Raw genomic sequence first — 10,780 nt, 5'->3', positions numbered from 1 at the left:
TGGGAGCAGAGAAAGAGGCTGGTTTTTACACAACTAAGCCTACAACAAGCCTAATTTTATATATTTGGCAGGGTGGTTAACAACACACTTTTCTGTGGTATGTCAAACCCAGAACACATATTTATTCTTACTTCACACAGACTTTAAAAAGTAAGCTTAAAATAGGTTTGTAAAAGGTGCATTGAATCAAAGTCACTTTTAAACAACTGCTAGACCTTTAAGATGATCTCGTGTATGAAATACTCAAAACACAAATCTCATTTTACTTTAAATTCAATAACACCTCAATATAGATTAAACTGAAATAAAAATTGAACACACACACAATATAAAGCAAAGTGTCCTGAATTGGAGCCACTTTATCAACACTATCAGGCCAAATACAAGTATTATAACATATCATACTTTTTTCTCTCAGAAGTAAGACTCATTTTTCTCTGTGAGCTTGTTCCATTCACAAAAACGCCCATTTCTAAAAGCATGGCCTTTGGAATAGGGTGGGCATGACGGGACACATACAGCTTCAGCAAACTTTGACTCATAGGCAAAGGTTTATAGTCCTTGCATAACTCTCCGCTCAGACTAGGAGCACATTTCACCTCCAATCTGTAAAACAGCTGGCCGTACTTTAAATAACAGAGATCCTCTTTCACCCCAGTAGACAGACCCTGCTCACATTTTCCCAAAAGGTCATCATCTGACCAGTTGTCCTCATCCCACACTTCAAATTTCACTCTATTTCCTGCTGACAAATCCTGGCTGCCCATGTCGATGATCGTGTTCCAGTGGGGGTTGTTGTTGTTGTAAATGACAGGGGTACGCTGCATCTGCCCGTTGAAGAACACTTTCACATAGCCATCTGTGGCAGTTGTGGTGTCTCCCCAAAGACCAGCAGCGTTTTTTACAGTTATGATGACGCGTGCCATGCCCCTACGGGTCGGACAGCAATCTGGGGTTACAGCAGGGTCATTGTGGCAGTGGCAGACGCAGGGATCCCTCGAGTCGGTCTTGATGCCGGCCTGACAGCGGTTGCTGCAGTTCCTCAACAGACCTTTCTCCAGGATGTAATGGCTAATGGCTGATCGCAGGTTCTTCTGGGCAGAGGAGTTGACAGGCAGTAAGTCATGCAGCGAGTCCAGAGAATAAGAGATGATGTCTGGATTGAGTGGTAATGTGGTCAGCCATTCCTTGTAGGCTGATGGATTTTTTTCAGAAGAGAAGAGAAGGTCTGGCTCCGTAGTATGGCCCCCCGTTATTTGTGTGAACCTGTAGAGAAGGAAGTTGTTAAAACAACTGATAGCTGGGGACTACATCAACAGCAGAGAGGCCCATGGCTTTTGGATGTTTAATTGTAGTGCTTGAATTAGTATTGTCTTGCATGATTTTTCACTGTCCACACCATGTTTGGTTTGATCACAAATTTTGTCTAGGACATTTTGAAATTTCACATATTTCAATTTTGGCATTACAATCAATGACAGTTTGGCCATTTTTTTGTGGAAATAATTAGAGTGTACTTATTGAAGCATAAAATTAATAGAATGCCTTTGACAAACATATAAGAAAAAGGTTCTGTACCTGTCGTTGAAGAGGCTGGAGAATGCTGACTTACTCTCTGACTTCTCAATGTCCTTCTTGCAGTGCTTTGACTGAACATTTATTGTAGCATGGAAGGTAGCAGACGCCTCAACTCCCAGGCACATCTCAACCTCATCCACACTGAGGCCCTGCAGGCTGGTCTGGCACTGCCTTATGCTGGTCACAGATTTAACACCTCCTCCCAATTTCACCTGGAAAGATATTATAGCGTGTTGGGGATAGGTGGACTGAGTTCCCAGCATGTTCTGAGACAATCTGTTTACAGACTTAAGTTAGGTAAATTGTGCTCCAAATCTCCACAGATGTTATCTATTACACAGTGATTAGTGCAACTTTTCTTCACACTAAACCTACAATGTTTCTAGTAGTTTACCGTTTGCCATTATGAAAGAAGGCAGGTTGCACCATTAGTGAAGTTATTAGCTACCACCATTAGCTACTTCTTTCCAATATGAGTGTGTGATGGGTAGCACTCCCTCCCCACTCTAGTTTAGCCACACCCTGCAATCATTGATTGTCAGCAGGTGAGGCTAATCACTTCTCAGTCCTTAAATGTAGCTGTGAGCAGTCAGCAGTCAGTTTTGCCTCACCCTGCTCTGACTCCACGTTTGTTTGAGGGATGCCAATGTCAATCTAAGGTATGAATTGTTCTTGGCTTGTGTGTAATTTGTGGACACATGCATTATGTTCATCCCTCACATCTGTGCACAGGAAAAAAGTCGTTATGGGCCAGTGTGTGTGTGTCACATGAACGTGCAGTACCAATGGTGGCCACTAAAAAAAAAATTACCTCACAAAACCAGGGTCCTTGAACTGAAACTAAATGGTATTATTACCAACAGGGCAAAATCAATTTCACACCTGACGTTAGGGATGCGTTTAGGAGAGGTGAGTGGCAGACGGCATCTTGATCTGTCCATCATCCTGCGTGCTTCTCGCTGCTGTGGCAGCATCATAACTCCTGTTAGACTACCCGTTCTGCAATGCTAATGCTTTATTAAACAGCAAACCCTCAGCGTGAGCCACGAGGGCAGACATCCACGTCGTCGAGGGGGAGGTTTCTGGAGTAACTGGACCTCCAGTCTCTGAGGAAGAGCTCTTTTGCTTGGCTTTGCTTTGCTTTAGCCTGTCTGATTCACCACCAAATCCACTCCTGTAGTCCTGTGACATGCGGCTGTGTGCTGGTCAGGTGGTAGCATCTCCAACCTTCCTGTCTGCTCATGTTTGGTCAGCTAGATTAAATGAGAAAAAAACATTCGCGCAATATTCCTAGTTAGCAGTGAAGAAAGATGTTGTCTCGTTTATTGAAGGAGCACCAGGCGAAGCAAAGCGAGTGGAAGGACCTGCAGGAGAAACGCAGGCGTGAAGCTATTACTGCAGCCACGTGTCTGACAGAAGCCCTGGTGGACCACCTCAATGTTGGAGTTGCCCAAGCATACATAAACCAACGTAAGCTCGACCATGAGGTCAAAACGCTCCAGGTGCAGGTGAGCCAGTTCTCCAAACAAACTGCTCAGTGGATCAGTATGGTGGAGGGGTTCAATCAGGCCCTAAAGGAAATTGGGGATGTGGAGAACTTCCAGGAGCCAGAAGAGCAGCTGGGACAGTGGCTTGAGACACTACTGATTCGCCACCGGCTCCATGCCAAAGTGTATGCATGACCAGGGCCAAGACCCTGTCTTCTCCTGGGTCTAGGATTGGGTGGGGGTACGCCAATGACCAGTGTAGGCAGCAGTATCGGCACTGAACCAAGGCCCTTTATGCACAGTGGCCCAGCCTCACCAGCCAGGACAGCCTCCTCCATCTCCCCTGGCAGGCCCCCAGGGGCTATCATGCCATCTTTGAGTTATTGGTGCCCAATCACCTAAACTCAAGGGTCCTCCAGTTCATCCACGGGCCAGGCCTCTTCAGGGTCCTGGTTCTGCTGGCCAGGGTGTTGCCAAGATATAGAGCTCTGTGCTCGGAAGGGACCGACCCAGCACTGGTATGCTCCCAGGTAGGGGACCCGATAGAGCGTGTGGGCATTAACATCCTGGGTCCCTTCCCTACCACCAACTAGGGGATTTGCTGTGTACTTATGGCCGTGGACTATTTCACTAAGTTGCTTGAGGTGTACACAGTTCCTGACCAGAGTATTGCCACCACCGATGAGCGACTGGTCAGCAAGATGTTCTGCCTCTTCCACATGCCTGAGTGACACAGTGAACAGGGGTGGAACTTTGAGGCTGGAGTGTTCAGCAAAGTCTGCTGGTGTCTGGGCATCAAGAAAACCCAGATTACACCACTACACCCCCAAAGCTAAGGGCTGGTGGAACATTTCAGTGATTAGGGCTACTGTTCTTCACACTAAGGAAGGAACATGGGCTGCTACAAAATCTGAATCTATTTCTCTGCCTCAGTTTATGTTACTACAAAAACCTCAGTTTTCTACAATAGAGTTAAACCCCCTCTGCACAAGTATATTTGTTGCTTTCTAACATTTCACCTTCCTTTTGGTTTACCTTGGTGATGTAATGGGTCCCAAAGTCGTTTATCAGTTTGTAAAACTGTTCCTTGTTCTCAGGGCTGTAGGCTTCAGGGAGCTGTTTCAATGCTTTTCTAAATTCTCTGTGCAACGTGGGAGACCTGGACACTCGATAGCTGTTTCCAGAGAGATACAAGACAGACCACAATGACACAAAAGTATAAAAGTATTTCATTTATGCATTGAAGTTCATATATTTTGTTCATTGCATTTATCTTTGCAAAAACATGTATTCAAGCTCTGATCTTACCTGTAGTACTCACAGGACATGCTTTGGGTTGTGAAACTGAACTTGTCATTCTTTGTTTTCCCCATTGAGTATTCGGCCAATTTAGAGTTGCTGCCAGCCAACATCAATGAACCGCCTTTATCACCCACATTAATATCTAGACCGACCTTCCAGTCGTTTTCAACTGAAGATGTGCTGGAAGTGACTAGAGACTCACTGGATCGGTGAAGTGCAGTTGTCACTTCAGCGCTGCAGGACTGCTTTGACCTCCAATCCACCACTGACAAGGGGAGCTTTTGCTTTTTGTTCTTCAGATAGGGGTTGGTACACAGGGTGCATGTTTTGTCCTTTCGTCTCCACTGATTCATGTCAAGCACGAAGGCCCCCTTACGCTCCATTTTCGTGATATCGAAGCCTTCCCCGGCCAAATTGTAACCTGGAGCAAATTCTGCTTCTAGGCACTCTTTGGGTTTCCCGTCTGTGCATGACTGATACGTACACTGAGGCAGGAACAGCACGAGGCCGACACAGACACAAAAATTCAACACAAACATGTTGATATTAAGTTGGGTGACAGATGCAAACCTGAAAAAACATGAAGTTGAAAAAACATGAACAAGTTCCTTTTTGCACAGTCTAAATAACTTAACACCATATTCAGTCACTTTAGTGATCTCTCTGACAACCTGGAATGCAGTATTGCACTTGATGACTGCACATCCACTTGTCAAAAAAGAAGTATCTTAGACAGTTGTTCCTGATATTGTAACTAATGCATTTCCAAATGTTCAACATGTCACTGTTTTCCTCTGAAAGACATACTTCTGTGAATCTTTGACCAATCTCTCAAGCTCTGTCATTTATCAGAATGTAAGATGCATCGGAAGGATTGAAGACTCCTGTGTTTAAAATACTGTGCATTGGCAAAATTATGTAGCATCCATAACATTTGGGTTTAATTACATTGAACAATGGACTTTGTCAGTCAAGAGGTGTCCATGTTTGTTTGATTTTCAGGCACTTGCAGTATCTGAGGTTTCAGAAAAATCCCAATTTCCCAGTTGTACAACCAGACTGCTTTTTACAAGTGGGGAACTGGTAACTACGGTAACTCTAAAATACAAACATGAAAGTGGCATAAGCTGCCTTTTTTTATCCAAGATTTTAGAAAGAAAAATGTCTCTTGATTTATTTCCTGAACAGCAATAAAAATCTAATTTTGCTTTCACTCTCTACACAGCACTGGGACTGATCTGGTCATTGTACCAAAGACTTTTTGCTTGCTGCTGATGCTTGTAAATCTATTTAAACTAAAAGAGGTTGATACGCATCTGTATATCCCAATAAAACCGGATACCACCAATGTTTGCTTTAATATGTCTTGCTTTGCTGAAATTAAGAACTGGACGTCCATACATTTACTGCAATTAAATGAAAAGTGCATAATGTACGATTTTTCACTCTCATTTGCAAATCTAGAGATGGTCATCTGTGGTTTTATCTTCTGCAGAGATTACAATTGCAATGCACTTTAGTCTCTCAAGCACATGACATCTTAAAAACTAGCTTTAAACAAAATGCTGTCAGTCTTTTAATATGTGAACGAAGCGTAAGAATTTACTGCTTGTTTTCTAAGCCTTGCACAATCAGGAACCTGCTTACATCTGTGATCTGTTAACGCCCTATGAGCCCAAATGCTCATAGGGCATTTTTTGTACCTTTTTTATTGCTGTGTAAATAGTTATCATTAAAAAAGCCATCAAAGGTTACATATTTTCAAATCAAGTTAAAAAATCAAGTTTAAAGCAAGCAAATCAGCATAGACTCACCTTCTCTCGCCTGTCCACGCTGCAAGCGTGAAACCGACTGTGAGAATTGATGTCAGTGGTTGATGTTTTATAAGACAAATAAAACCGAGCAGGACATAATGAGGAGGGGCTGAGAAGACAGTGGGTTTTGAGGTGGACAGAAAATAGCAGTAGCTTGAAATAACGGTAGCTTGATAGTTTCGTCCATGCAAACGGTCATTTCTCTCAAGTGAAAGAGGTATGACCAGATGAGAGCAGGACAATGTAACACCAATCAATTAGCCATGTCTGACTGTTTTAACATATAAATAATATATATTTATAGATACGAAACAAAATTAATTTCAAAATACAACAATTACTATATTTTATACGAAAACAGTGAAAACAGAAAATGCATGGATTCAAACATTGAAGATATTATGTTAGTAACAAATTTATAAAGTAGAAATGCAAGAGGAACAGTGGTGGAAAGTAATTAAGTATTTACTCAACTACTGTACTTAAGTAAAGTTTTGTGGTACTTTTTTGGCACTTTTACTTGAGTATTTCCCTTTGATGCTACTTTATACTTCCACTGTACTTTCTACTCCACAACATTTATTTAATTACTTTTCAGATGAATCATAACACAATGGATAATATAACATTCTTTTAAAATACAACACACTGTTAAAGATGAAACCAGTGGTTTTCAACCTTTTTGTCTTTTGACGTCTTACAAAAAGCAGTGTGTAGTCGGGCTCACATTTCAGATGTCTGAGTTGTTAACAGCTCCATAAAAAAAGTGATTTTTCCCCCCCTTTAAACTTCTCACATGGTTGGGAACCATTGGACTAAACTAGCTAACTGTATATAAAGTAGTGTAAACTAGCTCCACCTCCAGCAGCTACAACAGTAACATGCTGCTCTAACACTGACGCTTCAGTATAATCTAATGATGTCATATTTTATAATATATCAGCCAGAGGGACCAAACCACTACTTTTAGTGTTATACTGCATACTACATCAAGCTCATGATACTCAAGTACTTTTACTGCAATACTTCAAGTATATTTTGCTGCTTATACTTTTGTACTTTTACTTAAAGGAGCAGTGTGTGGGATTTAGTGGCAACTGACATATGGAATATATGAAACATGTCTAATGTGAAGGCCGTGCATGGAAACATCAAGCTTTATTGTTCAATTCTTCACTTTGCTCTCCTTCTCATACTAGAAATTTGAGTTAAAAATCATGTAAAAGCTTCACAAGACAAAATATGTGATTGAAATGCATAAAACACACTAGAACATTTTATTCATTTTTTTTCATTTAAATTTATTTATATCAGGGAACTTGTACAAAACACATTAATCTCGAAACAGAAACAAATTGCTGTGTACTAGATTTAACTACCAGCTCATTTCCATCTGAAGTCCCAAGGCAGTTAAAGGAAACAATAAAACGCAGAGTAAAACCTAACATCACCACTACAAATAAGCCAAGTTACTATTCATACACACACACACACACACACACACACACACACACACACACACACACACACACACACACACACACACACACACACACACACACACACACACACACACACACTTCATAGGAATAAACACATAACAGAATATAGATATTAAAATGCATACTTGCATATATCAAAGTTATAAAATCAGGTCATTAGAATGTCAAATATGTAAATGATGTTTGTATAGAAACATTAAAATTAAAAAAAAGAAATGCAGGAGTAAAAATAAGTGACGCAAAAAATAAGTTTGTAAAAGCTGCCTTGAATCAAAGTCACTGTTAAGCAACTGCAAGGATTTTAAGATGACCTTGTGTATCTAATATTTAAAGCACAAATCTAATTTTACTTCAACTGCATTAATGCCTTAATATAGATTAAACTGAATAAAAATTGAGCACACAAAATATAAAGCAAAGTGTCCTGAATTGGAGCCACTTTATCAATAGGCCAAATACAGGTATTATATAAAATCATGCTTTTGGCTCTCAGGAGTAAGACTCTGGTTTCAACGTGGGTTTGTTCCATTCACAAACACGCCCATCTTTAACAGCATTTCCTTTGGAATAGGTTGGGCGTGACGGGACACATACATCTTCTTTAGACTTGGACTCATAGGCGAAGGTTTATAGTCCGTGCAAAGCTCTCCGCTCAGACTTGGAGCGCATATCACCTCCACTTTGAAAAACAGCTGACCGTGCTTCAGATAACAGGAATCCTCTTTCACCCCATTAAACAGACTTTGGTCACATTCTCCCAGGATGTCGTCGTCCCAGCCGCTGTCCTGATCCCAAACTTCAAATTTCACTCTTTTTCCTGCTGACAAATCCCTGCTGCCCAGGTCGATGATCGTGTTCCAGTGTGGGTTGTTGTTGTTGTAAATGACAGGAGTATGCTTCACCATCTGCCCGTTGAAAAACACTTTCAAATAGCTGTCTGTGCCAGTTGTGTGGTCTCCCCAAAGACCGGTGGCCCTTTTTACAGTTATGATGACGTGTGCCATGCCCTTACGGGTCGGACAGCAGTCTGAGGTTACAGCAGGGTCATTGTGGCATAGGCAGGCGCAGGGATCCCTCGAGTTGCTTCTGATGCCGCCCTGACAGTGGTTGCTGCAGTTCTTCAACAGGCCTTTCTCCAGGATGTAATGGCTAATGGCCAATCGTAGGTTCTGCTGGGCAGGGGTGTTGACAGGCAGTAAGTCGTGCAGAGAGTCCAGAGAATATGAGATGATGTCTGGATTGAGTGGTAATGTGTTCAGCCATTCCTTGTAGGCTGATGGATGTTTTTCAGAAGAGAAGAGAAGGTCTGGCTCCGTAGTATGGCCCCCCATTATTTGTGTGAACCTGTAGATAAAGAAGTTGTTATAACAACTGATAGCCGGGGAATACATCAACAGAAGAAGAGCCCACTACTTTTGGATGTCTAACTCTAGTCCATGAAGCCATTGCATGCAATATAACTGGAATAAATATTGCCTTACATGATTTTCACAGTCTACACCATGTTTGTTTTCATCACAAATATTGTCTAGGACATTTTGAAATTTTACATTTTTCCGTTCTGGCATTAAATTCAATGACAGTTTGGCTCTTTGCTTATTGAAGCATAAAGTTAATAGAATGCATCTGACAAAATATACAATAAAAAGGTTCTGTACCTGTCGCTGAAGAGGCTTGAGAACGCTGACTTACTGTCTGTCTTCTCGAGGTCCTTCTTGCAGCGATGTGATTGAGGACTTACTGTACCTTTGAAGGTAGCAGACGCCTCAACTCCCAGGCACATCCCCACCTCATCCACACTGAGGCCCTGCAGGCTGGCCTGGCACTCCCTGATGCTGGTCACAGATTGAAGGCCTCCTCCCAATCTCACCTGGAAAGATATTGTAGCATGTTGGGGGGCTAGTACGAAGTGATGAGTGATACTGTTCTTCACACACTAACCCTAAAATATTTCTAGTAGTTTATAGTTTGCCAGTATGGGAGAAGGCAGGTTGCACCATGAGTGAAGTTATGTGTACAGTTAGTTACTTTCCTCCAGTATGAGTACTCTGTGTTGAAGTTGGGTTTTGTTACCAATAAACAGTATATTCCTGTAGCCGTGCGCTGTCTGGGGCACGTGGGTGTCTCGAAAATCTGAATCTATTTCTCCGTCTCAGTTCATGTCACTACAAAAACCTCAGCTTTCTACAATATAGTTAAACACCCTCTGCACAAGTATATTTATTGCTTTCTATAATTTCTCTGTTGTGTAAATGTATTGCCATCCTTTTGGTTTACCTTGGTGATGTAATGGGTCCCAAAGTTGTTAATCAGTTTGTAAAACTGTTGCTTGTTCTCAGGGCTGTAGGTTTCGGGGAGCCTTTTCAATGCTTTTCTAAATTCTCTGTGCAACTTGGGAGTGCTGGACACTCGATAGCTGTTTCCAGAGAGGTATGAAACAAGAAAAGACAGACCACATGAAACAAAACAATAAAAGTATTTCATTTATGCATTGAAGTTCATTCATTTTGTTCATTGCATTTATTTTTGCAAAAAGACAACCTAGATTCAAGCTCTGATCTTACCTGTAGTACTCACAGGACATGCTTTGGGTTGTGAAACTGTACTTGTCATTCTTTGTTTTCTCAATGGAATAAGCAGCCAGTTTAGAGTTGCTGCCAGCCAGCACAAAGGAGGCGTCTTTACTTCCTACCTTAAGATCTAGACCGACCTTCCAGTCGTTCTCAACTGAAGATGTGCTTGAACTAACTAGAGACTCACTGGATTTGTGAACTGCAGTTGCCACTTTCGCCTTGCAGAACTGCTTTGGCCTCCAATCCACCACTGACAAGGGGAGCTTCTGCTTTTTGTTCTCCAGATAGGGGTTGTTACAAAGGATGCATGTTTTGTCCTTTCGTCTCCACTGTTTCATGTCGAGCACGAAGGCCCCCTTACGTTCCATTTTCGTGATGTCGAAGCCTTCCCCGGCCAAATTGGAACCTGGAGCAAATCCTGCATCTTGGCACTGTTCGGGTGTCCCGTCTCTGCATGACTGATACGTACACTGAGGCAGGGACAGCATGAGGCCAGCACAGACGCAAATATTCAACACAAACAT

General features: G+C 42.0%; 2 protein-coding genes across 2 annotated transcripts; both read right to left on the bottom strand.

The window, feature by feature from the left end:
- Window positions 1-389: 389 nt before the first annotated feature.
- On the bottom strand, window positions 390-4,931 carry LOC133999748 (perforin-1-like). The gene is made up of 4 exons (XM_062439044.1): window positions 4,374-4,931; window positions 4,101-4,239; window positions 1,579-1,790; window positions 390-1,266 (listed from the first exon to the last, which is right to left on the bottom strand). The coding sequence occupies exons 1-4, from the start codon at window positions 4,904-4,906 to the stop codon at window positions 390-392; spliced, it is 1,761 nt and encodes a 586-aa protein (XP_062295028.1). The 5' UTR covers window positions 4,907-4,931.
- A 3,261-nt stretch (window positions 4,932-8,192) lies between these two features.
- LOC133999907 (perforin-1-like) lies at window positions 8,193-10,780 on the bottom strand. Its single transcript, XM_062439256.1, has 4 exons — window positions 10,248-10,780; window positions 9,961-10,099; window positions 9,342-9,553; window positions 8,193-9,027 (listed from the first exon to the last, which is right to left on the bottom strand). Exons 1-4 carry the CDS (start codon window positions 10,778-10,780, stop codon window positions 8,193-8,195), a joined length of 1,719 nt encoding a protein of 572 aa, XP_062295240.1.

This window comes from Scomber scombrus, chromosome 18, assembly GCF_963691925.1.
Source record: "Scomber scombrus chromosome 18, fScoSco1.1, whole genome shotgun sequence".
NCBI classification, from domain to species: domain Eukaryota; kingdom Metazoa; phylum Chordata; class Actinopteri; order Scombriformes; family Scombridae; genus Scomber; species Scomber scombrus.
The sequence above is the reverse complement of the archived record's forward strand: the minus strand, read 5'-3'. Positions and strand labels throughout refer to the sequence as shown.

Coding starts and splice junctions, on each gene's coding strand:
- LOC133999748 (XM_062439044.1), bottom strand. CDS start 4,906: ATGTTTGTGTTGAATTTTTGTGTCTGTGTCGGCCTCGTGCTGTTCCTG. Junction 4,240..4,373: donor ATGTCCTGTGAGTACTACAG/GTAAGATCAGAG, acceptor CTCTGGAAACAG/CTATCGAGTGTCCAGGTCTC. Junction 1,791..4,100: donor GGACCCATTACATCACCAAG/GTAAACCAAAAG, acceptor ATATCTTTCCAG/GTGAAATTGGGAGGAGGTGT.
- LOC133999907 (XM_062439256.1), bottom strand. CDS start 10,780: ATGTTTGTGTTGAATATTTGCGTCTGTGCTGGCCTCATGCTGTCCCTG. Junction 10,100..10,247: donor ATGTCCTGTGAGTACTACAG/GTAAGATCAGAG, acceptor CTCTGGAAACAG/CTATCGAGTGTCCAGCACTC. Junction 9,554..9,960: donor GGACCCATTACATCACCAAG/GTAAACCAAAAG, acceptor ATATCTTTCCAG/GTGAGATTGGGAGGAGGCCT.